This window comes from Scophthalmus maximus, chromosome 11, assembly GCF_022379125.1.
Source record: "Scophthalmus maximus strain ysfricsl-2021 chromosome 11, ASM2237912v1, whole genome shotgun sequence".
NCBI lineage: Eukaryota > Metazoa > Chordata > Actinopteri > Pleuronectiformes > Scophthalmidae > Scophthalmus > Scophthalmus maximus.
This window is the reverse complement of record NC_061525.1, coordinates 12,626,938-12,654,078: the sequence shown is the minus strand read 5'-3', so window position 1 is coordinate 12,654,078 and position 27,141 is coordinate 12,626,938. Positions and strand designations below refer to the sequence as shown.

The 27,141-nt window shown below is 44.2% G+C and overlaps 1 protein-coding gene across 7 annotated transcripts in view; it reads left to right on the top strand.

Moving 5' to 3' along the window:
- Positions 1–27,141, top strand: part of cux1b (cut-like homeobox 1b) — a 62,487-nt gene that overhangs the window by 25,314 nt on the left and 10,032 nt on the right. The window contains exons 4-22 of one of the 7 annotated variants that reach the window (XM_035621782.2): positions 1,998–2,076; positions 4,846–4,983; positions 6,859–6,982; positions 9,334–9,410; positions 9,895–9,961; positions 14,500–14,548; positions 17,112–17,216; positions 17,760–17,948; positions 18,274–18,332; positions 18,481–18,523; positions 18,666–18,762; positions 19,998–20,798; positions 21,664–21,747; positions 22,380–22,481; positions 22,610–23,160; positions 23,307–23,448; positions 24,284–24,571; positions 24,733–24,921; positions 26,791–27,100. In XM_035621782.2, the coding sequence (XP_035477675.1) occupies positions 1,998–2,076; positions 4,846–4,983; positions 6,859–6,982; positions 9,334–9,410; positions 9,895–9,961; positions 14,500–14,548; positions 17,112–17,216; positions 17,760–17,948; positions 18,274–18,332; positions 18,481–18,523; positions 18,666–18,762; positions 19,998–20,798; positions 21,664–21,747; positions 22,380–22,481; positions 22,610–23,160; positions 23,307–23,448; positions 24,284–24,571; positions 24,733–24,921; positions 26,791–27,100 (3,494 nt within the window). Of the gene's footprint in view, positions 1–1,997; positions 2,077–4,845; positions 4,984–6,858; positions 6,983–9,333; positions 9,411–9,894; positions 9,962–14,499; positions 14,549–17,111; positions 17,217–17,759; positions 17,949–18,273; positions 18,333–18,480; positions 18,524–18,665; positions 18,763–19,997; positions 20,799–21,663; positions 21,748–22,379; positions 22,482–22,609; positions 23,170–23,306; positions 23,449–24,283; positions 24,572–24,732; positions 24,922–26,790; positions 27,101–27,141 lie in introns of all 7 variants that reach the window. The other 6 variants (XM_035621781.2, XM_035621784.2, XM_035621783.2 and 3 more) reach the window with 6 other exon arrangements.

Genomic DNA, 27,141 nt, shown 5'->3' with positions numbered 1-27,141 from the left:
GTGTCACTTCGTGTGTGTGTGTGTGTGTGTGGGATGGGGGCAGGGGAGCATGTAATAGCAGATGTCATTGGGATTGGTTGAGAGAGCTGAAGTTTGGAACAGCAGGGTTGTATTTGCAAATCCTGGGTGGTCTTCTAATGGCTCTGGTCCTGCAGTTAACCTGCCTCTAACTGTAGGGTGTGTCCTACATTAAATGTCTATTTCCTGCCTCCCATGTTGGGCTATATAAAGCTGCTGTACCACTGACCTTGGCCCAGTCATTGTACAGTCACGTAGCTGGCTTCCTTCACTGCCATCGGCAGATAATTTTTTACGTTGGTTGTGAGTATGTATGTGTTTTTATTTTCTTAGTTTATCATGAGATTTGGATGTGGTACTGTGAAATTCACACACTCTTTTATATGCACACGCACACACATTTTGACACAGATGAGCAGGTTTGGTGTTGGTGTGTGAGAGGTATTAGTACTCAGCCTCAGTAATCTCCCATTAGTGGCCTTGCATTTGAGGATCTGATCACTCAATGTCACATAGCACATGAAGAGGGTAAGGTACATGATGCCGCATGATGTGAGAATGAGATATAGTCGTGTGTGTGTGTGTGTGTGTGTGTGTGTGTGTGTGTGTGTGTGTGTGTGTGTGTGTGTGTGTGTGTGTGTGTGTGTGTGTGTGTGTGTGTGTGTGTGTGTGTGTGTGTGTGTGTGTGTGTGTGTGTGTGTGTGTGTGTGTGTGTGTGTGTGTGAGAGATGGAGCAAGACAGGAGACCCGTGCATGCCAGAGAAACATGTGAGAAAGACTGACATTGAAAGTGATTGAGGGAAAGTCAAAAAATGAGTCGGAGAACATGAAAGTGACAAGAAGCAGAATTTGAGAGAGAGAATGGGAGAAAGACAGAGAGCAATAGAAGGGGGGGGGGGGGGTTGCTGGCACCAGCCTACTCGGGGCCAGATGTTTTGCGGCTAAAAAACTAGAGATGAATCAAAGCCATGTGAAGAGATTTATTAGGTTCCCATAGGAGCCCAGGCAGTATTACATGTAGCCCGCTCTGTTTACAGTGGCAAGAACTACTAACCCACCCATCAACTACACTACTGGCTTGGCTGGGAATGTGAAGACTTTATATTTGGACTTATATAGGCTTTTGTCTTTATTCCTTTTCTCTCAGCGAATGTGCTGGAGGAGTTGGAAGAGAAACACAAGGCTGTTTAGTCTGAGTGCGTGAGCCAGAGAAGTCAGCTGTAGCTCTGCCCAGTACAGTAGCACCATCTGAATGTCTTTATTTGGCATCTGTTTCCCTCAATTAAGATTTGATTTCAGATGCGTTTGGCCTACCCTGTCTGCTTCTCATATTGAAGTGTGACACAGGGACTAGTGGAGCTTGTTGCCTCATGTTTCAGCATTGAAAACGTTGCCTCCGTGTGATTTTAGCATTAATCTCTTATGGATCCCTTCTAATGCTGTCCATTTCAATAATATCGGTGATGGAATGCATGCCGTGCCCTCTTGTGTTAATGGTTGCATCAGTAATGGATCCACACTGTATTGCTGCTAAGAGCTGACTGAATAATCTACCCCTGCTGTGGCTGGAAAGACTGAGCCAGCTGTTTAATGATGTCAGCGTGCTGGAGGGGAAACGAACACACATTCGCACAGAGGCGCGCACACAATAACACACACACACACACACACACACACACTGCGACCAACGGACTTAGGCACACTCACTCGAGGACAGACAGACGCGGGCATGCGGCAAACGAAACGCATCCGTCATCGGCTGAACAGCTGAACTGACTTCACGGGAAGGAAACACCAACACAGCCACTGTCAAGACAGACACCATCCCATGCAACATACCGATGCATAGTGAGGATAGACAGATATGTAGACTACTCTTACTGTGAAATTAATGTGCCTGCCTTTCGTGTCTTTGGATGTGACACTGATCTGAGTTTGTTGTGCGTGAAGATGAACCATTACTTTTTTTCTCTTTGCAGATTGATGCCTTGAGTAAGAGAAGTAAAGAAGCAGAGGCCGCCTTCTTGAACGTGTACAAGAAAATAATCGATGTCCCAGGTAAGGCTGTGTTTAGTGAAAGTGTTGGGTGTGTTTCCTGTGTGTTTGTCTGGACACACCTCCTGAGTCCAAAAATGTGAACAAGAGACCCCTTTATCCGTGCAGACAGCACCAAAAGGGAAGAGAATAAGCATGACACTGTCCCTCTGGTGCTCCTGCACTGTGCATCCAGGCATGCGCAACGCCTAAATATGTCCCCACGAGATCATCCCCACTGGCGTAGCCTTTAGAGGGTCTTAACAGAAGGTGCATCCTGATATGGATGACAAGTGCGCTCACGATTGGCTGCTGCAAAGTGCACACATGAGCAGTCGCGATCAGCACGCTGAGGCCGAGGAGGGACACACAGCACAGAGTGTTACAGAACACACAGACTGTCACGACGCTACTGGTTGGAGGTTTTTTAGCTGTGTGGGAGCCGTGGAGGGCCTGTGTTGGAATGGGAGAGGAGTTGAGTTCATCTATAGCGTAAGGAGGTCATCATATTCCCACATGGATAGACCTACAGTAATATCTTTGGATTGTACTGCTCCCAATAAGTCAGCGCCAGCTCTGACGGGGCTATTCTTAACTTGCAGCGAGACAATGATGTAATGCCTGATGCACACACGCACACAGACACAGACCAGCCTGACTAATGCAGCAGTCTTGAAAGAGGAAACGGTGTGTTTTGTTCTGTTTTCTATCAGCTGAAGGCCTGGTTAGTCAGCCCAGTTTGTGCTCTGCTTTAGATTAAAGGTGTCTGGCAAGAGTGCTCAGCACCAGTTGCCCACAAGTCAAACTGCTTTTAACAAGCTGTACAGTTGATTCAGAGAGGGGCTGATGTGAAGGACAAAGGTTTGATAAAATGGTGAGAAATTAGAGTTTCAAGGGCGCCAAGGCAGATAGGAGTCCAAATTCAGAGTACAAAGTTATTGTTCCTTCGTGTTTGTTTGTACTTGTGTGTGTATTTATATGAGAAGTCTATGCGTGTGCGCCCTTGTGTTTGTGACAAGGTGCATGTGTGTCTTTGTGTGTGTCAGAGCTTAGCCCCGCATGGTGTCACCTTGACAGCACAAAATCAGCATGAAATTCCCCAATCGTTCTCTGCTGATCTCTCATTAGCATAGTTAATATATCTAACTGCGTCAGACATGAGACACACATGTGTTCACAGACACACACACGCGCACACACACACACAAACACACACACACACAGCCCTTACCCCCAGCTGTAAGCTGTCAGTTCCTCTTATCTGTACAACACACACATAAACACACACACAAACTGCTCTTTTAGCTGGCATGCTGATGAGCATCGCCTGCGTCTCTTGGCTGCCTGTCACCAGTCTGCCACCCATGAGCACCAATCAGATGTGATTGGCCTGACTGACAGGGCTCTCTTCATCACACTGACAGTTAACCCTGCTGTGTGTTCACAGAGATGTTGGTAAAATGCCTCCAGAAAGTTGTCTTTCTTCCTTCTGTCTCGTGTTTCTTTAATCTCTTATTTACCTTTTGCATTGCCTTGTTTTTTACGGCCCCACTTTGTCCCCACACATCTGTCTGCACCCACATTTCTCTCATTTCTCTACTTTTAAGTGGAATCATAGAAAACAAGTTTATTGATCATGGACTAGTAATCTCTGCCATTAATGTGTCTCCTCTATGTTACTGTCTATGTCTGTCTTTTGGTGTTGCTTATCCAATTCTCTTGCTGTGTCAGCAATTGACGCATTTGAGTTTTCCCCCCATACAAAACCAAATTTTATCCAACAGCCAACAATAGTCTTTGTTGATACAAGGGCTGATAGTGTATCACTCGGTCGCCTTTGTGGAGTGTCGTTAACAGTGTAGTTGATACAGAATGTGAAAACAAGCCATGACCTTTCAGAGAAGTGTGTTTTAGACTGTTGTGGTAAGTCAAATCTCTGTTCTGTTCTTCTCTTTCTAATCAGTAAAGTGCACTAAGTGTCTGCAGTAGAGCCTGACCGATACTGGATCTTGATATTGATATCATTATTTGAAAACAATTAAAATCCAGGAAAAACATATGGACCATTATTCAAATTTGACTCATGACAAAGACATGCACAGGGTAGGGTATTATCATGGTGAACGATAACCTTGATTAACAAAGATGACAGCATGTTGAATACTTGAACACAGCCATTTTTGAATGAACACCCAACTGGAAAAACATAATTACACACAATAACCATGTTTACAAACACAGAAATAACATTTATAAAACCTAGATCAAGAAAAATGTACATGAACTATGTGTAAAAAAAATTGTATTGCTGAATTTACTGCACAGCAGTTCTCTCCGCACACATCTGTTAAAAAGCCCACAGATCCTTTTGATCGTTCATTAATCTGTGTTAATTCAGTGTCAGTAATGATGTCCTTTCTGCAGATACAGTCAAGCTTGCCTGCATCGGTTCTGTACATATAACTCACCTTATCATAATAGTGCTGATAACCAAGATATATATATATATATATATATATATATATATATATATATATATATATATATATATATATATATAGAGAGTAACTAGTAATTCTCCACAGGGAGACCAAAGGTCGGGGTTAGCTCCAGAACATTTCTCCTGGAGCGGTTGGAGATTCATTGCCTTGCTCAAGGACACTTCACCAGGGCAAAATGCTCGCTCTCGCAGGGCCTTGAATACAGTTATTCCTAGCTCACTATGCCACCTCGCAGCCCTTGTTTTGTGTAATCTCTATACTGTGTTAACGCGGTGTGTGTTGTCTCTGCCAGATCCAGTACCTGTGTTGGAGCTGGCTCAGCAGCTGCAGCTGAAGCTCCAGAGGATGCACGACATTGAGACAGAGAACACCAAACTTCGAGAGACACTGGAGGACTACAACAAAGAGTTTGCAGATGTCAAAAACCAAGGTTAGAGAGGGACAAATGCACAAACACACACACACACACACACATTATTTGGGATTATACTCATATATGCAGAAGTAGGCCACGCATTTAATCATAGATAATCACACATCAAAATTCAATATTTCAGTCTCATATGTGGCATCTTTGTTACATTTTGAATAATTACACCCATGTGACCAAAACACAAACAATGAGAGAATTCTTTCTCAGTGACCCAGAGCGAAGAGGGAATGTTGGAGGGATGTGTGCAGGTGTGAAGTGAAACCTTTGGCCGAAGTCTGAACTTTTCTAAAAATGTACTTCTAGTTGATAACTGCCTGTTAGTTGTAAAATACTTGATGAAGCATTTTTTCAGCTAAAGTAGCAGTTACACCTCAGGTAGTTAATGTATATTTGAAAATGTGTAATACTAAGGTTGTTCTTTTAATGCTGCTAGGTTCAGAAATTTCTTAAAGCTTATTTTTTTTTACATTTAAAACATAAAAAAATGGAAGCCTTCTTTGGTAAATCCAAGGTAGGACAAAAAATGACTTGCCACAGTCTTTGCAACTGTTACATTTGGTCTGCATGTTGCTGATATGTAGACAACTTTTAAGTGCAACTATAAGGTCAAAGAAAAACATATTTAGAGCCCTTTTCAATGGGAAAGGCCATATTTTAATGCCTTATAAATTTTTCAAAAACACAAAAAATGTACAAGGTTTTACATTTTCAAATAGGTTTTCAGGGGGAAAAAACATGAGGCACAGTTTCATGAATAAAAAATGACAGGCTACCTCAGGGTAAAGAAAGATGGAAAAACTGACAAAGGCGGAGAGACGAGTGTGAAGCAGTAATAATAGTGGTGTAATTTCAGTCGAAAAGGAGGAGTGAGTGAGCGGGTGGGGAATGTTTTGGAATCCCCCCTTTTCCTCAGCGAGAGTTAATTGGAACAACTCGATAGCGGCAGGGTTCCATTCTGCCATTGATTTTCCTGTTCCCTCATCCTTTATCCCTCCTTCCAGCCTCAATAGATGGGGGATATTTAAACCCCAAAACACACCGTGGAACTCCCACTCCTGTTAAACACACACACAGAGCCACCCGCAAACTTGCACACACACACACACACAAACACACACACACACACACACACACACACACATACAAAGAGTGCAGGGGCCATTGATCCCCGCAACCTAAATGTTTAAAGTTCAGTTAAGCAGTTAAGGGGTAAGAGGGCTCTGAGGGGACTCTCCTCTATTGATTATGTGTCAGAGGAGTGAAACTGGAGTTTAAATCACACACACACACACACACACACACACACACACACACACACACACACACACACACACACACACAAGGTGCTAAGAGCCCTCAGTCAAAGGCAGTGAGCAGCAATGCTCTTCATCATTGTCTCTCTCAGTTATATCTTTCTCTGAGAAACACACACACACACACACACACACACACACACACACAGGTCTATTTATTACACCAGTTATGTGTTAGATTTATTTCAGGCTGACCCATACAAAGCTCAGCCGTCATCAGGTTATGGGGTTTCAGCACTAATGCAGTCCTAATGAATACAGCATATCTAAAGTTGGTGAAGGTTGAATATTCTTCACCGATCATGGACATAAAGATTAGGCCGGAGCCACAGAGGCCAAGGCCTTCGTCTGTGCTGGCCGAGAAAGAATGCGGGATTTGAAACACTTTTCCTAAAGCATAAGTTAACCCCCCCTCGTCCAAGGCATTAGCGTCATCACTCCCATATATCACATATACAGTAGGAAACCCCTATAGTTTGTTCTCCCTATACTTGCCCGTATTTTGACTCTTCCTTCCTTTTTACTCAATGCACGTCTCTCTGCTGTGACCCTCTTGCAGAGGTGACCATTAAGGCCTTGAAGGAGAAGATCCGTGAGTACGAGCAGTCTCTGAAGAATCAAGCGGAGAACCTGGCGCAAGAGAAGCAGCTCCAGCTACACAACGACTATGCAGAGAAGGAGAGGTATGACTGTCTTCCCCCCTGTGTGTTTGTGTGAGCACTACTGTAGCTGTGTTTTGTTTCCTCAGACAGCTGCAGTCGGACAACATCTTTGATCTGGCTCTTTGGAGGATAGGTTAAAGATTTTTTTTAAACTTTATTTAGCAAAGCTATGACTCATGACTTATATTCACCTTGGCTAATAGTCCTTAGACTTGTTCTCATCTCAAGCCTACTCTCATGTTGCGTTCCTTTTACAGATGAATACAGGAATGAAAAATAACCTACACCTGGAATTTTTTTGTCATGTGGGTGCTTGCCATTCTTGCTTTGATGGGATTCAACATTTCAGGCTCATTGCTGTCGCATTAATAAATGAAACCGCCCACATGAATAAACTGACAAATCATGCGTAGCTGTCACTTAATTTCAATACAAAGAAAGAGAGTCTCTTTGATTTAATAGGTTGCTTCCTTTTTAAATCCATTTCATTGGCATTTTGAAGAGTGTGATTTTCTAATACACAGGAAGCCTTTGTAAAATAGGTGCCAGATATTTAAGGGACACAAAAAAACAATGTTTTGGTCCACTGAAAACAGGTATTAACTATTACAAAGGCCAGAATGAGAAGAATTACTCTGATTCTGTCCATTCGGAGGAAGGAGTGATGCATGCAGCCATAATATTGTTTCACTTTACGACAGAATGCGGCGCCATTCTTCCTTAATTGTTCTGTTCATCCAGACTAATATGAAGGTGGCCACGTTAAATTATCATGCAAAGCCACCATCAGTTTCTGAAGTGTAAGTGGAGAACTGACCTGTCAGTCTTAAATGTAGTCATCTTGGATAACTATGTGCTCCCATTTTGATTTAAAGGGATAAATAAACAGGCAAAATGGTGAGCACTCTTGTGATTAGCTGGTGCAGCCTTGGTGCTTGAAGAGGCAGCATAGTTTTACTGCAGGTGAGCAGGAGTTAAAAGGCCATGATGGACATGTAATAACTCAAAATCTGTCTTGGAGAGGAAGTGAAACAAAACCTGTCAACCGATAGACCCAGAGGCAGCAGATTAAGTTTAACACAACCATGTCTCCATGTCTGTTGATGAGCATTTTTTACAATGATATATTAACTCAAAAGAGTAACAGATTTCAGGTGTAATTCTTAACTTATAGAACATTTAAAAAGAAAAGAAAAAAAGATGATAACCTACACATCTATTCAAAAACAATGTGGAAGTTGTCATCACTTCCTCGCACGACATGCAATATCTTCGTTGGAACTTTACTTGTTTGTGTAGGATTTGCATCTAAGTGTACCACACTGCTGTATTTCCAAAGTGCAAAGCATCGCTAACAATTTGTATTAATTTTCCAAAAGCTACAAACTGCTAAAGGTTACTAAAACTCTTGAGAAGGTCTCTCTCTCTCTCTCTCTCTCTCTCTCTCTCTCTCTCTCTCTCTCTCTCTCTCTCTCTCTCTCTCTCTCTCTCTCTCTCTCTCTCTCTCTCTCTCTCTCTCTCTCTCTCTCTCTCTCTCTCTCTTAGTGATGATTTTGATTAGTCTCTGACCCATTTTAAGTTTAAGATTAATGACATTTGTGCGTATAAAAATGCACACCACAGTCTTCATATTTTCCTTCATGTCAGTCATCTTTCGCAGCGTGAAGCTGTGTTAAAGCTCATTGCCCCTTTCAGACGTACAGTAGAGGATCAATTGTCCGACTGTATTTCCTGCACGTCAGTGTTTTATAGGCCCCTTCCTGTCTGCAGAGAGCTGACTTCCTGTGTCTGAAAGGGGCAGTAAATGGATGGCACCTTTGATACATTTTATCCTGCAAGGAGTGAGGGAAGGAGGGAGATGAAAGGATGAAGTAGAGGGCAGGAAAATAGAGATGACAGGAGAGACAGATTGGTGGAGAAGGGGGGCATCAAAGAGGACCATAAAGAGTCTTTGTGCTAGATTATTGATGTTTTTATACACAGTGGTAATTTCTCAGCAGAGCCCAACTTTTTATATGCTAAGAATGAATCTATTTTATCCGTGTGGTTTCTGTCAGTGCCTCCCCCCTCTCAAACTCAACCCTTCTCTCTCTCTCTCTCTCTCTCTCTCTCTCCCCCTCCCCCTCCCTCCCCCACCCCCGGGTGCCATGTGCCCCAGTGGCCAGACATTCCTGCCTAATAGGGCTGCTTAATGAGGAGTGGGTTGTGATGGGAGGATTTAAGTGGGGAAAACACTTCAGAAATGGTGGGAAAATAAAAGAATAGTTGCAGTTGCCACAAAGTGTGAAACCAGGATTTACTGACTCAGTATCTCTTAACTGTGACTTTGCTCTCCCTTTTTTTTCCCTCTCGCCTTCTGTTCGCCTCTGTAGGAAACTCCAGGAGAGTCAGGACTCCATGTCCTCGAGGTTGGAAGAGGCTGAACACAAGTCCCAGTCCCTACAGACAGGTACCAGCCGACAGAGTCTTTACAGACCTGGGCTCTGTTTAAACAAGCTCAAATAAAGTGGTAGCTTTATCAATGGAAATGAAGAGGCACTGGCCTTAAAGCCTCCGAAAATGTGTTTCAGGTCTCAAGTATTTCTCATTAAATGTTCATTGATTGCTAAAGTAGGAAAAGAAACATCCCTTTTCATTATTAATTAACTTTGACACTTGAAAATTTAATCTGCTTCATCTGGACGAGGTGGGTGTGGTTTGATCAGCTTGACAGTGGCCAACAGAAGAGAAAAGCACAGCCAAAACCCCCAAAAACATCAACTTCTCAATTGCAACTTTGTTAGAAAAATGTTGTGTTAGTGTTGGAGTGCAGCTCATATTAAGAAGCCAATAAAGAATGTTTCTGAGGACTTTAGAATTATAGCTCATACAACAAGTTTTTCATTTGAATTCAGACGTGTGATTCACAACCGACTTTCTTCTCGTCATTACAGCACTTGAAACAACTCAGGCCGAGCTCTTTGATTTGAAGACAAAGTATGACGAGGAATCCACAGCAAAGTATGTGTCTCGCTGATCTATGTGTGTGTTTGCGGGTGACTTTTCCCCTCTGGCTCCTCCATAGTCTGTTCCTGACATAATCATCCTGTTTAGTGAATATCCTTGCCTGGAAACTCCCCCTTCTCTCCCTAACAGCTGGATCGTCTCCTACAACGCTCAGCAGCCTCCAAATCCCAGTATTACCCACGCACTGTAAATACTGACAGGGATTGTAATGCATTCTGCAGCTACAGCAAAGCAAAGCACCAAAATAAATGGGGTTTTTTCTCTATTTGATTTTTATGTTGTAGTGCTCTCTCTGATTCATCGGGGTCAGGACAGAGAGGGGAGGCCTTGGAGGGTCACTGTGAGATCTCAGACTTAAAGCCACAAAGGCTTCTAACAGGACCTGTAAGATAAGGTCGCCTCAATTACTTGAGCTGTGGGCATCTATCATTATTGATCTTATAGTAGTGGCGAGGATAAGAACAGAAGCTTTTCCATGTCACCACTCCGCACTGAGAAGTGGCACTTTCTGACATTCACACTCCTCGTTCCCTCGGGGTTAGTAACGTGATCCAGGAACACTCAAGCATCCAAACCACATTCAGAAAGTTTCAAATTTTGAGAAGAAAACCTCTCTTGGTGGTAATGTGTGTACAAGAGCAATTTGCTTTTTCGATTATCTTTTTTTATAAATCAAAAAAAAGATGGTCAAGGACACCCTACACACAAAGTACAACAGAGTATCAACTTGGCTTTGAAGGTTTTCCCCTGCCCCATTTACCATGGCCCAAACTCACTGTCTCCATTAACAGAGTTGTTAAATTGATTGGCTGTTAAAAACAGATTGATCCCTCTTCTCTCTTCCTCACAACACTTTTTCCCCCCCTTTTCGGTCTCCCTCGCTACCACACATTATCTTTTATCTCCTGCATTGTGCTTTTGTGTGTGTAAGAGGATAGGCCAAAGGAAGATATTACATGCAGTGTAATGGTTGTAATCAATAGGTTTCATAGTCTTTCAGAGCCCCCACCCTCTTTATAATCTTTCCTTGTGACTGACTACATTGCACCCCTCCTCTACTCGTTTCTTTACACTTCTTTCTTTTCTTTTTCCATCCTTGTCTCTTCCTTTTAAGTCAGAAGAAAACGCATTTTTGAAAAGATATAGTAGGACACATTTGCTTACAGAAGCTAATAAACACATGCCCGTCCACATTCACACAGAGAAACGCGTACAAATACACACACACGTACACACACTCATTCGCTCACTCGTGAGCCTGAGGCAGTCAGGGTCCTTGACTATGTGGCGTGCTGTGATCTGAAATTTTAATGCAACGCTTTAAAGCACACACAAACCCTCTCTAACCCTGCACCCTCCCAGTCCTTGGAGTCCTTCCCCCGTTTACTGCTTGGCTGAGCAAATCGCCAGTGTTTGGCTGAACACAACTTTTAACCCTTTGACTGCATATATTTTGGCTCTGCAAAATACAAACGGCATCCATATCATGCACTTTTTCACACAAACACTGACATATACGCACAAACACACACACACACACACACACACACACTTGCTCTAAACTTTCCACTAAGGAGGACATTGCGTGACAAATCCCCTATCCTCTTGCTGCATTTGGGTAATCTGCCTTTTAAAATACACGCTAACATACACACACACACACATGCACACACACACTGCCTGAGAATTTGGTCGATGTTGCAGTGCCCGGAGTGTGTGAGCTTCAGCGGGAGGCAGGCCTGCAGTTGTAGCATGGGCCCCTCTCTGTGCTGCCGCTGTGAGGGTCTGGCTGGCCACGTTTTACCCGTTTAGTCCCTGTTAAAGATTAATGATATATTGATCCCAAACCCCACAGGATGCTCTCTCTCTCTCTCTCTCTCTCTCTCTCTCTCTCTCTCTCTCTCTCTCTCTCTCTCTCTCTCTCTCTCTCTCTCTCTCTCTCTCTCTCTCTCTGTGTGTGTGTGTGTGTCTTTATCTATGTATGAACGCTTGATACAATTTTGGAAAAAATGGAAAAAATGGAATTGCTGATAATTAAGCAAAAGTCAATAGGCATTTTTTTCCTCTGCCCAAGCACACACACAAAAAATGGTACAACACACGCACACACACACATACACACACACATACAGATAGACCCACTCTCACAGCTAGCTTTTTTTAAGCCTCCTTGAAATCCCCAAGGTAACGCGCTGTGAAAACGCAATGTGGAGAAAGCCAAGGAAAGAAAAGGAATGGGGTGATGAAAGCTAGAGGGCAAAAAGTGAGCCAGGGGCTGGAGGCTACAGCGAGGAAGAGGGGATAAGAGTGTGATAGAGGAGGGAAATGAAAATCTAAATCGGGGGAATATCCTGCTGGCACTGAGGACAGAGGCCGAGGAAGAGAGGGCAAAAGATGAGAGAGGGGAGGTGGAAGGAAAAAAAAGATGAAAGGGGAGAAAGTGGAGGGCAATAGGAAGGGTACGGGTTGGGGGAGAAAGGATAGAGGCAGGGAGAGGGTGCAAGAGAAAAGCAGTCGAGTGAGGAGCAAGAGAGAGAAGATGATAGGAGATGAAAAGGCCTGTCTGAGATGGAGGAAGTACAGTAGGGGCTTAGAGGCTCTGGGCTTGTTTCAGAAGTCCTACAGTACTCACTGATGTCACTTGGTGCACCCATTGGCTTTCATGGTACAAAAGAGTGTGCGCAAGTTTGTGTGTGTGTGTGTGTGTGTGTGTGTGCATTTTTCCACTGAAGCTGTGCATCTACTCTATAGCTCCTCCCTGTGGCTGCTGTACAGAGCTTTGTCGATGAGTTTTGGTTGCGTAAAATCAGGCTTTATCATTATGAAGGACCCTCCCTTTACTGTTCAGTGTTTGATGAAGTAATTCCACTGGGTGCATTGGCTGGCCACAGACAGTCCCTGCCCTGCCCAGCGACTGACTGACTGTATCAGGATATGCAGAAAATCCCTTCCCTGTGATCTGCTTTGGCCCTCTGCCTCTAGCTTTGCCTTTATAATTCCCAAATACAGCCAAATCCAAAGGTTATTTAAGAAGACTTTGTGCATCTGTACTTTGATTAAATGATCACATTTGGAGCAGGAACAGTGTTGTATTTGGGTTGCATTACTCCCCATAAACACTTTCCATTACAAGCTTTTCTGGCTTGTTGGCTCTCTGACCTCACATTTGTGTGTGTGCGGGAGCACAATTGAGCGTGCACGCGGGTCCAGCACACTATAGCTTAAGACAGGATAAAAGCTGGTGAGGTAGTGTACTATTATGTTGCTTAAATGCATACTAGATCCTTTTAACTCTTGGGGAAAATAAAAGCGGAGAGTGAAAAGCTCTCCCACCCACATCTGACTCTTTTTGCTGCATTGCCTGTGGCACAGCGTTGACCTAATATCAACTGTGTCTGTTTTGTTAAACACATTCAAATCAGTAGTACTCAAGCCTATGGGACATAACACTGTTTCTCATACTGTGACACACAAACACAAAAGCTGCGTGGGTTATTGGGTTCACTATCAAAAGATTGCAGTGAAATCAAAAGGTCTTAATGGATGCGGCAGTGCACATATGCGCTCACATCTTTGCACTCAATGTATTCATATCAGTGAGTAATTTCTTAAAAATAACTTGAATGCATACAAGCTGCATCTTTACACTGCACTAAACACTATCCACAAAGTTCTGTCAGTATTGTCAGTCATCTTTTCATTGTAACTTCTTTATACTTGTATTCAAGCGTGTACACAAACTGACAGTTAATTAACACATATACAATACAATTATATTCAAACAATGGTGTATGACCTGAAATATAACACAAATATTACAATAATAGTAACATTTATTGGGTTTTTTGAGTTCTTTGTTGTTTTCTTTGTCCCCAAAGTTTCTTCCACCCCTGCCATTGTTTGCACAAAAGTGATGGGTATTCACTTCACTCGTGAAACGGTGCTATTGAACTATTTTTCCAAAAGTCCAATGAGAGGTGGTTCTATGGGGATGTATTCCTGCTGTCTGACCTCTAGCAAGTGAGAGGTGAACCATGGCCTCCATCCAGACCATTAGTCAGACACAATCACACAGCTTCATAGCAGATTAGTCTGCTGTATTAGGACTTAGAGCTCTATTAATGTAATCCCTCTGTTTTAGTGTGGCCTGGGTTTAGGGGCTTACATGTGCACACCCACCCACATACATACGCACGCACGCGCACACACACACACACACACACACACACACACACACACACTTAAAAACATGTATGCACGCACACATTCAATCTGTTTGGGTTATGGAGTTCACAATTGATGGATTAAGGTGAAATTTAGACAGTAGCTTAATGGACACGGCACTGACATTCTCTAAATGTGTGCTCTCTGAACAATCGCAAATACATTTGATGTGTGCAGAGTGTACTTTTCTTCCTGGAAATCATCGGTCCACTTATCCATTCCTTGTTTTAATTTGTGAACTGTTTTTTAAGCACTATCACATGCTCTGCTGTGTATTTCTCTGCAGTAACGGTCAATGTCTCTTTCAGGGCCGATGAAATTGAGATGGTGATGACAGACCTGGAAAGAGCCAATCAGGTAAATGTCCAACACTCTCGCTGCTCAACATTCGTTCATTACACCAAGCTCCAAAAGTTTTATTCTTTCATATTCTTGACTTATTTAGCTTTTCAGAAAAATCCAACTATAGTTTTTACCCTTATTTTAAAAGATTTACCTCTTCAGTGGGGGTAAATAGGATTGAGGTATTTGAGAAACGGATTAATGCACTATGGGTTTTACTCATTTTTTTAAATGGGAATTTTTGACAATAAGAAAAGCATGTAACTTCCCAACCCTTATCCTCAAAAATACAAATATTTAACCTGTTCAGAATCAATAAAATGTGGCAAACATTAACAAATAATTATCACTGTGAGAGGCCGGTGGTTGTTTTCCATGTTTATTACACACCTACTAAAACCATCCAGCTGAAATAAGCCCCCTGGCGCGCCCTCTGCCCATGTGTTGTAAATATTCCTGTGGTATCTGTTAATGTCATTGTTGTTAACTTTCATTATTAGCCCAAGAGTATGATTTGTGGTTAAAGGGGTAGCATAGGCATGTAATGTTAATATTAGCCTAAAGGTTAGCACTCCAACTAAAATGCTATACACACACACACACACACACACATACACACACACATTCTATTCACACTTTTGATTTGAGATTTACACAGGATGACAGCGTGGCCTCCAGCTCAGTCATAGACTTTTTATATGCTTTTATAAGGAGAAAATGGAAAACATGATTTTTCTTTTTTGTGAGGAGCAGTCCAGCCCCCACCCAGTCAATAACGGCTCTCAATATGGTTGCATTTAGGAATTCTGTGGAATCGGCTCCTTGTAACTCCTAATGATGGCAAGTTGGCCAGTGCTGCAGATGAGTGCCAACTGGAGCGTAGCAGTTTGGTCATAAATACAAGGCAGCGTGTATCATCTCAATTCTAGGGACTAATTTAATATCAGCAATTAAAGAAAAAATCCACCCTTGGCCGTCATTCTACTGTTTTACTTTGCCCAGACTCTCTCACTCTGTACTATGTATTTGTTTATATTGGAAGGGGATGAACTTCCTTTTCATACAGACACACAGCTGACTGGTAGATGATGGTGTATTGGAAAACTTTCTTCCTTCAGTTTGATTGCATATTTGTGATGCCACTTGCCTAATGTTTGTACAGTGCAGTGTTTCATCACCAAAAACTCATCATCATCCAAAGAGCATTAAATAGATACTACTCACTTAAAATTGTTGTTTGAGCTGTAAGCTAAATGACACGACTGTACTGTGATGAAACACATGATTGTTGTAATATCACATTTCTTGCCATAAATACAAAATTCAACATTTAACCGGTTGAGCATGGCTCATTACGCCATTCAACGTTTCAAACCACCTTGGACCTCCCAAGACCGATACTGATAACCTCTCTACGTCATGAAATGTATAAAGTTAAAGCCCTGTAATCAAATGTGGGCGGGTTAATTATCAGAATGGGGAATTGACGTTTACAGTCAAACTGTGGTCTGGTGTTACTCCAGCGTGTATCCTTTGGCACCTCCCTTCAACACACGCTCTCGAATGCTGCATCCACATTACTACATTTTTGTTTTTTTAAATGCATCACCGCTGTTACTTTAACGCCTGCCATCCACAATACTCCTGAGTTTTCGAGCGCCTGAAACTGAGAAGTTTGGAAACGCTGTTTTAGTTTGAAAACTCCAGGGCTGCGTTGTAGTCAACACAGGCAAAAACGGAGATGCTTGGAAACGATGTCACAGTCACTCTAATTTGAAGCCTGATTGGTTCTTATCGATCTTGACTCGACTGCCAGCAGTGAAGGGAAAACATTGTAAATACTTACTTTAAGTACTAGTTCCACCTCGTCATGGCTCCATAAAAAGAAATCCCTGCCCTTACTTTTCACCATTGATGTTTCTCATTTGTACCTTCTTCTTTTTTTAAGTAAACAATCTGCTTCCATGTTACACCAGTACACACATGCTCAGTGTACGTGAATGGTCATCTGATATACTTTTTTCAGGTGTGTTAGTATGGACGGGGAACAATATTTATACGGAGCTAAAGTGCATGTCTGGAGAGAGATAATTTTAAAAAATTTAAAGCGGCTTTAAAACAAAATGTTGAAGTATGAAAACGGTGCCGGCTGACAGTGACATTGTCACTCTCACATCCAGCCCGGCCTCCCTCGCCCCTCAGCGCCCCTGTCCAGTTTTTTTTAGCTTTTTTTTTTAATTATGCAGTGGGTGGAGTGAGGCTCAGAGCTGGGGGTGGAGTCACACTTTAATTTTCTGCCACAAGACAGATTTTACACTGAGTAAGGGGCATGAGATCTTTCTTTGTCTTGGTCTTACTCCTCTGTTGTCTCTCTCCAGTCCATCTACATCCATTACCATGCGTTTTGAGTATTCCTCTAGGGCTAGTGGAAAATTGAGACGATGTTAGAGTAATGTGTGTATACCAGAAAAAAACCATTACACAGTAGCTCTGAATTGTCCATTAGATTGATGATGTTTGACAGTGTAAGGATCTCCATGCTCTGATTTTCCTTCAACATTTCTCCTTTTCCTTACAGCGAGCAGAAGCAGCTCAGAGAGAGGCGGAGTCACTGCGAGACCAGTTGTCCTTGAGTAACCAATCCCAGCCGCTCAGCAGCCCGGCCAAGGCCGACCCTGACTCGGTAACACATTACACTGCTTCACTGATTCACTGGATGGCTGACAGAGAAGTATTGATAGGCTAAAGATCAACTTGGCCTTTTGAATGCATTCGGGTGTACGGCTGATTAAAGTTTCAATTTATAGATCATTGTAGTCACTGGGCTTAGAGGTCAGACATTGGAATCACCAATAACGCATTGATTTGTTATTGTTTTTCCATGAAAAGGTTGCCATGGTGGGATTGTGTATTGATAAACTGATATATTGGACTTCTGCAACAGACTGCAGAGGTTAGAATTAGTTCCCTTAGAAACTTACTACCACACCAAAGTATTAATTTCTCTGGACCCATAGTGGTGGGTTGTGAATGTATTACTTCTGGTTATGGATTTTAAGGAGCGAGCCTATTGAAATGACAGCTCATAGATCAGCTTCTGTTTGCCTTAGAAATACTACTTTTCATAGACTTCACAGTGAATCTTACTCTGGTTTTGTGAATGTTTTCTAGCTGTTTACTTTTAGTTTGCTCATTCATTTTACCTGTTGTTCTGTTTGGCCTTCAGGAACAGGTGGCGGAGGTGGCATCCCACTCAAGTCTTGAGGCGGAGCTCAGAGCCAAAGAAAGGGAGACCGCCCAGCTGGTGGAGGACGTCCAGAGACTGCAGGCCAGCCTGACCAAACTCCGAGAGACCACCAGCTCCCAGATCACACAGCTGGAGCAGCAGCTTAGCAGCAAGACCGCCACTCTCAAGGTATGAAACAGATCACACAGCTGCAGGTTTTCTTTTTCTGTTTTCTCAAGATTTCTATTATTTTCAATTATTTTAGCTACTAATTTCCAATAGCTCTATTTCCGTATTTCTTTTTCCTGCTTTGTTGTTTAATTTGATCACACCTGTAACTATGTTCACGAATGTATTAGCTCTGTTTTGTTATCTACACTTAAGTAACTGAAGCAAGTGCCTGACAGCCAAACATTGCACGTATACCTATAACAATAATCATTATTATTGTTATTATTACTATTATTATAATTCAAGCAATTTCCATTTAATTTCAACTATTTGTAATACACAGGAACTGGAAGAGAAACTGCAGAAGCAAACTGACTATGAGGAGGTGAAGAAGGAGCTGAGGTGAGGAGTGTGTGTGTGTGTGTGTGTGTGTGTGTGTGTGTGTGTGCGTGTGCGTGTGCGTGCGTGCGTGCGTGCGTTGGTAGCGTGCGTTGGTAGCGTGCGTGCTTGTTGGACTTTCATATAGCTAATATATTTCCTCTCCTCTCAGTATCCTAAAGTCCATGGAGTTTGGAACATCTGACTCTGTTCAGGTAAGAGTGACAGTTACAGTCTGTAGAGACATGAGTAGACCTTACACATATTGCTACAGTACAGCTCGTTAAGTCACTTATAAAACACCTACAGAGGCGACCTTCTTTTGTAAATATATCATTTTAATTTCGGTTCCACCAGGACTCATCCAAACCTCTGGAGGTGCTGTTGCTGGAGAGGAACCGTAGTCTTCAATCTGAGAGCGCCGCTCTGCGCATCGCCAACGCTGAGCTCAGCGGTAAGTCTTCCCAGATCTAAGTTAGTAATAAGGAACGGGTTCATCAACTGCTGTTGTCTGCGCATGAAGACACAACAACGAAAATGAAAGAATGCTCACAGGAGCTGAGTCCAAAAGTTCATGGGAGCTTAGATGAGTGTTCAGCTGCAGGGAGACTGCATATAGATTCTTTTTCTCTGAGAATACTTAAACATTTATCAATGTTTTTCAGAGTTACTTGCAATATCGGGTCCCAAATATGCAAAAGAAATGGTAAAACTTTATCATGTTACAGAAATGTCATTGCTTTCTGGTACATCTCCGGCATCTATGAATACCACTGCAGGAGGTCAACCTGAACAGTAACAAAGTTGGAGTACACAAAATGAGGACACCTTGCCCTCTGCAACAGTGTTTATGGTTTTTGAAATGTCATGGCTTCAGGCTTGAATAGTTGAATAGCTTTGAATTGATTAACATTCACAGTAAGGGGAGCTTACTGTCTAACTTAATCATGTTAAGTCTCAATGGTTATGCATTAAAATAATATTCCTCCCAGCACTTATCATCAAGATGGATTGTAGTAGTTACGAGACTGAGAAAAAAGAGTTAATGTCTATATTTGTTTTGGCGAGTGTAAAAATTGAATCAGTCTGACTATTCAGGAAATAAGTGAAATAAGGTTTGTACTCCGTTATTCAGCAGAGCTGGACTGCTTCTGTTTTGGTGCATGCATCTGTTTTCTGTTTAGCCATAAAAGAAATGTTTGTCAAAACAGTTGTATTGCTGTGATTTCTCTCTTGGATGTGTTTTTTATGAACTAAAGACTATGAAACTGCATTTGAATGGAATAATTCAGTGTTTAGGAACACACTCCAGCAGCATGGAAGAGGACTCACATGGTGTGTGGCTATCAAAGGACATAATTTTACTCTGTCCAATTACTTCCTCTTTGCCTGTGAGAGGGAGAGAGAGACTGAGCCCTGGGCCAAGCTAATATGCCCAAGTGGCACAGTGTCAATTGTTTTGTTTGTCCTTTTTTCTTCCAGGCTGTGGCTTACAAGAAAGGTTGAAATCACAAATGCATGGGCACTTTGTCTGGGGGGGTTGGCAAAAAAGGAAAACAAAGTTCACTAATTTGTAAAAGACTTGATTAAGATAACTTTCAACTTTTGTTATTTTTTTTTCTCTCTCTTTTGGAACCCCTTTTTTGTTGACCCCCCCATAATGCATGGTGTGTTTGACCTTTCTTGTAGGGTCAGCCGGGCGAAAAGGGACAGAAGAGTCCACAACGAAAGAGGAGACCATGCCCAGCGATCCCTCTTCCTCGCCCCCTCCTCCCCCTCCCTCTCTTCCTTCCTCCTCCCAGCTCCCACTTTCTCGCTCTCATACGGACCCCCTCAACACCGCCACCACCACCAGTAGTGGCGAAACGCACCCTTTCACTCCTACGGGCATTGGACAGGACTTCTACTCCCCTGTGTTCCCTCTGGTGGGTGGTAAGATGGCTTTGAACTCCCTGATCCAGCGGCAGCTGCTCCAGACCTTCTACTCCAAGGCCTTGCAGGAGTCGTCTGGAATCCCCAGTGGGGCTCTACTGTTCACCCCCTTCACTCCGACCCTCAGCTCCATCCCTACCTCCACCCCAGGCTCTGGGTCTGCTGCCATCCCTCTGGCAGCCAGCAGCCCCCAGCCACCTCCAGCCAGCCCAGACATGGCTCCTGTTAATGGGAGCAGCACCGCTGGCAGCGCCCCGTCCCCGTCACCCAGCCACTCTGACGCTACCACGGGGAGTGTTTTGGACGGGGAGGACATGGACACGGCAGAGATTGCCCGGCAGGTGAAGGAGCAACTGATCAAGCACAACATTGGCCAGCGTGTGTTTGGCCACTACGTGCTGGGACTGTCCCAGGGTTCGGTCAGTGAGATTCTTGCCAGACCAAAGCCGTGGAACAAGCTAACCATCCGGGGGAAGGAGCCCTTCCACAAGATGAGGCAGTTCCTCGCTGATGAGCAGAACATCCTTGCACTGCGCAGCATCCAGGGACGGCAGAGAGGTGAGTCGAAGTATCTGTAGTGTGTGTGTGTGTGTGTGTGTGTGTGTGTGTGTGTGTGTGTGTGTGTGTGTGTGTGTGTGTGTGTGTGTGTGTGTGTGTGTGTGTGTGTGTGTGTGTGTGTGTGTGTGTGTGTGTGTGTGTGTGTGTGTGTGTGTGTGTGTGTGTGTGTGTGTGTGTGTGTGTGTGTGTGTGTGTGTGTGTGTGTGTCTTGCGGTGTGCACAGCCCTGCACAGAGCCATTGATTAGCTTGTCAACATGGACTAGCTCTTTATTTTTATTTCTCTTTCCTAACTCACATTCTGTGCCGCAACTGTGTGTTTTGAGTGAGTTCCTAGTCACGCACTTATCCCAAGAGCCTCTACTCAGCTATTGTAGTCAATACAGAAACCTTTCACACATCAATAGTATTGATCGGTGGTGGGAAGTAGGAGAAAGGCAGGGGTACTGTTAACTACAGGTAGATTCGATTATCCTGGGCCTGCTTTTGTTAACGCATCAGGACATTTTTGATTGAAGGTGGCCTTGGTGGTACAAAAACAAATACAGCAAAGTCTACCACCAAGACACTCCATGTTAAAAACAAGCCTCTGTTTAATATGGTCTAGTAAATAATTAATCTCTCACTAGTCTTTCTTTGGAGCAGTTTAATGTTCATGCTAGAGGTTTTATTCCTACCGAGGCCACAGATTGTAAACATCAATGCATTTATGTTACTATGATATGCATTGGATGGAAGTATCCACACGTCTCATATATTTGCAGAGCATTATAGGGCACCATATAGTCTAGCTATAAAAAAAAATTTTTTTTAAAAACAACAACACACAGTGCTGTAACATAGTGTGTGGTATATTGTTTTTAACAGAGGGCTCAGGCCAGCCCCAGCTTAGCCGAGTGTTTCAGGATGTTCCGAAGCGGAGATCCCTCTCTGATACAGCTTCACACACAGGTCTGTCCCCTTCACACAGAGATTCTAGCACGTTCTGTCTGTGTGGCATGTTTGTGTTGGGGTGAACTGTATCTACAGTGTGTGTGTGTGTGTGTGTGTGTGTGTGTGTGTGTGTGTGTGTGTGTGTGTGTGTGTGTGTGTGTGTGTGTGTGTGTGTGTGTGTGTGTGTGTGTGTGTGTGTGTGTGTGTGTGTGTGTGTGCGTGCGCGTGCGCGTGTGCGTGTGCGCGCATGTTGCCGTTCATTAATTTGCGCGCTGCCATACAGATACAAATGTGCCTTGAAGGTAACCGCACAGCTCCAGTGACTTGCGTCAAAGGAGAAGCCAGCATGTGTATTTAGGGATTTTATTGGTAGTTGTTATTCTGTGGGGAGCGTTTACTCTACGAACCCTGTAGCGCGTGTGCATGTGTGAGCTCCGAAGGGACTAGAGAAATTATGACGGCCCCTCCAGTATAGTTGCCATGTTGCTCCGTGGTGGGAATGTTGTTCTTTGTGCTGTGCTCTGGTGTAATTATTCAATGTCCTTCTAGACCCTGTTATTGTTCCTTTTTACCTGCCCTGTAGTTGGTTATCTTTTAATCTGACAGGGTTTTTTCCATCTCCTCCCTGTTCCCTATTCCTTTCTTTCCAGGTAATATTACTGCCCGCGTCCGCACCCCAGAGGCAGGTTCAGATGAGGCTATCAAGTCCATTCTGGAGCAGGCAAAAAGAGAGCTGCAGGTGCAGAAAGCTGGTGAGTCGTCATAGGTTGTTCTTCCTCCCATCTCCAGATGAGTCAAAAGCATTGGGGGGAAGATATATCGTGACTTTGCGTGTTTGTCTTGAGTCTCTCATGATGACCCTTTTCTCCTTCCTCAACAGACTTGTCCCATGTTCAACCCTCATATGCAGGACTGAAAGGAGGGGGTGCGGGCGGAATGGGAGTGGGAGGGGGCAGTGGATCAGATGAGGCCATCCGCTCCATCCTGGAGCAAGCGCGCAGAGAGATGGAGGCCCAGCAGGCGGCACTGGAGCCCATCCTCAAAGCTTCGTCTTCCTCCTCCTCAGCATCACTATCTCAAAGGGACCTCCTGAACTCTTCCCTCACTGCCCCCCTACCCCCGTACAACCCCCTGGCACTCTCCCTTAAGAAGCCTCCCAGCTCCCTCTTGTCCTCGCCCTCATCCCCATCTCCGGTCCTCGACTTTAGCTGCAACGTGAAGAGAGAGGGCAGGGCTTCTTCAGGGATTGATTTGTCTGCTGACGGAGCTCTCAGGCTGGGTCGGAGCTCCGAGAGTTCATCACGCTCTGGAAGTTCTGGGGGAGTGGGCTACTGGAGAGAGCAGTGGTGGAGCAACATGCATACAGACCCCCGCAGGACTATATCGAGCCAGACAGGGGAGGAGAACCACAACCTGGAGGACTCCAAAGAGGTGGGATGGGTGAGAACAAAGAGTGTATGTGTACGTGTGTCTGCATGCGTGTGCGTGCTTTATCTGCCCTTTCTCTGTTTTTATGACTCCTGTTTTCACTCTACAGTGGATGCATGTCTGAGCCATTCTCCTCGTGTGTGTTTTAGGGAATATTGAGTGACAGTCTGTCTCGACTCAAACCGTGGAACAAGTTGAACCAGAGGAGCAGAGAGCCATACCTCCGCATGCAGCCGTGGCTCAATGGAGACCAGGGGCAGAACACACACATCCAGCAAGCTCAGAACCAAGGTAAACAAACCACATGCGCGCGTGCACACACACACACACACACACACACACACACAAACACATAGTGTGTGTGATGTAATGTAACTATAGTATATGAGTATAAGGATTCCTTGGGACAGAGCATTGCTCCGAAAGCCTGATTAGAGCTAGTGACTAGTTATTACTGTCAGTCTGTCACTCACCCCAGCCATCCCCTCCTCCTCCACTCTGTCTCACCTCCCTCGCTCCCTCCCTCCCCCACCCGTCCCTTCTCCTCCCACCATCCCCCCATCCCCAGTGCTGTGGCAGTGTCAGCCAGCAAGCTGCTGGTTTGTCATGTCATAGACAAGTTAGTATTGCAGCGCCAGATGGCAGCTCTGTGTGTGTGTGTGTGTGTGTGTGTGTGTGTGTGTGTGTGTGTGTGTGTGTGTGTGTGTGTGTGTGTGTGTGTGTGTGTGTGTGTGTGTGTGTGTGTGTGTGTGTGTGTGTGTGTGTGTGTGTGTGTGTGTGTGTGTGTGTGTGTGTGTCTCTCTCTCTCTTTCTCTCTGGGGGTGTAAACAGCAGCTAATGTACACTGACAGCTCCTCGTGACTGCTCTCTTCCAGCCTGCTGAGCTGCACAGCAGTACTACACAGACAGAGGCAGGGAGATGAAGGAATATGAGCAGGAAGCCAAAAAAGCTTCAAAATGAAAACTTAAGCACCTTTTTGCTGTTTGTTTAACAGGAATTAAATTAGTTGATGTGGTGTTACTGAAGTCCCTCCCAAACCCAGCAGGGAGGGAAGACAAAACAAAATTTTCTTCCACAGTGACATGTCTCCTAACCTGTGTGAAATTTCTCGCCCTGTCTGTTCAGAGGGTACTCCCAAGACATCAGCAAGCTGCAGCCCCGCTCCAGAGTCGCCCCTCAGTTCGACCGAAGAGTCTGTCAACGGTCTCGTCGGGGATCCGCTCGCCTCACAGTCCTCCAGTCTCAAACCTCTGTCTGAGGATCCCTCAGGTGGGGAGTCTCAGCCCGGCACCCCGCTGCCCCTACCTGGTCACTCGGGTCTCAGCATCCAGGAGATGGTGGCCATGTCTCCTGAGCTTGACACTTATGCCATCACCAAGAAGGTTAAAGAGGTGTTGACTGATAATAACCTTGGTAAGAAACACAGGGGTTGTATTTACGTTCTCATGGAGCGTTTTTTGCTGTCTGTGCAGTTTATTTTGTCTTTCCCTTTCCCCTTCCCTTTCCATCGATGAATTTAGCCATTGAAGCAGTTCTCAGAAATAACCATTTAATTTCCCCTCTCTCCTTACCAGGCCAGCGTCTGTTTGGGGAGACTATCCTGGGTCTGACTCAGGGTTCTGTCTCAGACCTGCTGGCCAGGCCCAAACCTTGGCACAAGCTCAGCCTGAAGGGCAGGGAGCCCTTTGTCCGCATGCAGCTCTGGCTCCAAGACCCACACAGTGTGGAGAAACTCATGGACATGAAACGTCTGGAGAAGAAAGGTGTGTTGTAGTAGTTCGCCGAGGAGAAAGAAATGCACATTCCGTCAGGTGCAGCATGCCGTCAGATAACATAAATAAAAGACTGACAAGGAAGAAAAAAATAACCTTCATATGATCTGCTTAAGCATGCATTTTATTTTATAAAAACATGAACAATAAAACACAAACAGCAGCCCTTGAATTACACATGCACATCTGCACACACAACATCCTTTGTGCAGGACAGCAGAGCATGTTGTGCAGATCACAGTCATTTTGGTGTGATGTCAGTCCCAATCAGGACTGCAGACATCACGCACTGTATTAGATGTGACAGCTAGGGGACTGCCGGGGGCCTGCTTACTCACACTCATCACTATTCCTCTTCATCATCGTCATCATCATAATGATCATCAGTGTCTATATGCTCGTATTTTTATAATTTGTTAGCCCACAGCCCACTCTTATCACTCCATCATTCTGCATTCACCTCTCTCGGCCCGGCTGAGACGCCTCACCCTCCTTGCCGCCTCACAGTGACCCCTCACTCCCAGCTCGAAGCTGTCGCTCTCTGGAGATGTATATTTGAACCTGCGAGTAGACACAAGCATCCAGGAACAGCTAACGCTCCTGATACCCTGAACTACACACAAGGGCAACAAACAAAGCTGACTTTACACCAGTCTGTTTGGCATCGGACGTGGGGCGGGTTACATGTCCATTCAGCTTCTTTTTAGATTATTGACCCCAAAGTAATGCATCCAAATACCAATGGCGAATAGACCTGGCTCGCAGCAGGGCCCAGAGGAAAGACATGGACTGAGTCTGTAGTAGCCATATTTGACCTCTCGCCCTGGTGGTACAAGCCCTGCCAGGCAGCACACAAGTTTTCAGAGTTGCTCTAACCTTGCTCTGAGGGGTTTTTCCCCTGCAACGCTAATATATCTCGCAGCATGTATTGGGGTTGAGAAAATGTCAACCTCATGCAAAGCTGCCATGAGCTGTTCATTTTCAGCCGGTGGTACCTGGAGGGAATGGCGCTGCTTGTTTGCTGTAAAATGGAAGAGATCATTTCATTGTTAGAATTCATGAGTGAGGCGACAGCACCACCTAGTGGCTGGAAATGGTGATAGCAATAATGTTATTCAGAAGTGTCATAATCCACAAACGGTGACACAAAACATTTGCGGGTCAGATGCATTTGTCAAACATGGAACATCCACGGGGTCAGACTCCTTATAAACAAGATCGACCGACTAAAAGCTCCAAAAGGTTTTCTACTTACCGTATGCCAGGGACTGAAACTGAGCCTGGGAGGAAAATCAGTTTTATGCTCATTAAAAGTGTAGTATAAATGCAAATAATTATTATTTAATAATATAATAATTATAAGATTATAATCTATCTGTTATTGTCTCATTTGATTGAATCATTGTTAAAATATCATAACATTGTGGTGAATGTCCATCACTCCAGTCGTGGCAATTTTTTTTAAAGATAATTCATTTATATGAGGGAGGCTGTAGTTTGTGTTTTTGTTGTTGTTGGTGTTGTTGTTTTAAAAACTATTTATGTGTTAACTAAATAATTAATTGATTACCGTAATTGGTGCAGTGTCAATCTACTAATTAAATAGTCAACTAAGTGTTGCATCTCATTTCTAATCAGTAAATCCGTAATAGCTGTTTGGACTGCTCTCGTTCCACTTCACAGGAATTTTGCTCTTCACATTTCACGCTCGTCGACACAGACACCTGCTTCTGTCGACTACAGCTCAGTCTGAAATTAGACCACACCAGCAATCTGCGGCAGATATGATTTGATCATCGACGGTATATAGATTTTTGTGTTTTCCGAGGCACTGACGTCCCCCTCATGTTCTTGTTTCAGCCTACATGAAGAGGCGACTAAGCTCCCTTAGTGATAGCCATCCTGTGGATGGGGGCTTGGTGGGTACAGACTACGTGCAGGGCTCCCAGAGCCCAGGACAGCAGCACCTGAAGAAGCCCAGGGTGGTGTTGGGCCCTGAGGAGAAGGAGGCCCTGAAAAAGGCTTACCAGCAGAAACCCTATCCCTCCCCCAAAACCATTGAGGAGCTGGCCTCCCAGCTCAACCTGAAGACCAGTACTGTCATCAACTGGTTCCATAATTACAGGTCAGCATGTGGAAGAAAGAGGCACTTCAACAGTGAACTATTGCAGTTAAGCGTTTAATTACAAGCTCTTCTCCAATAGGGATTTC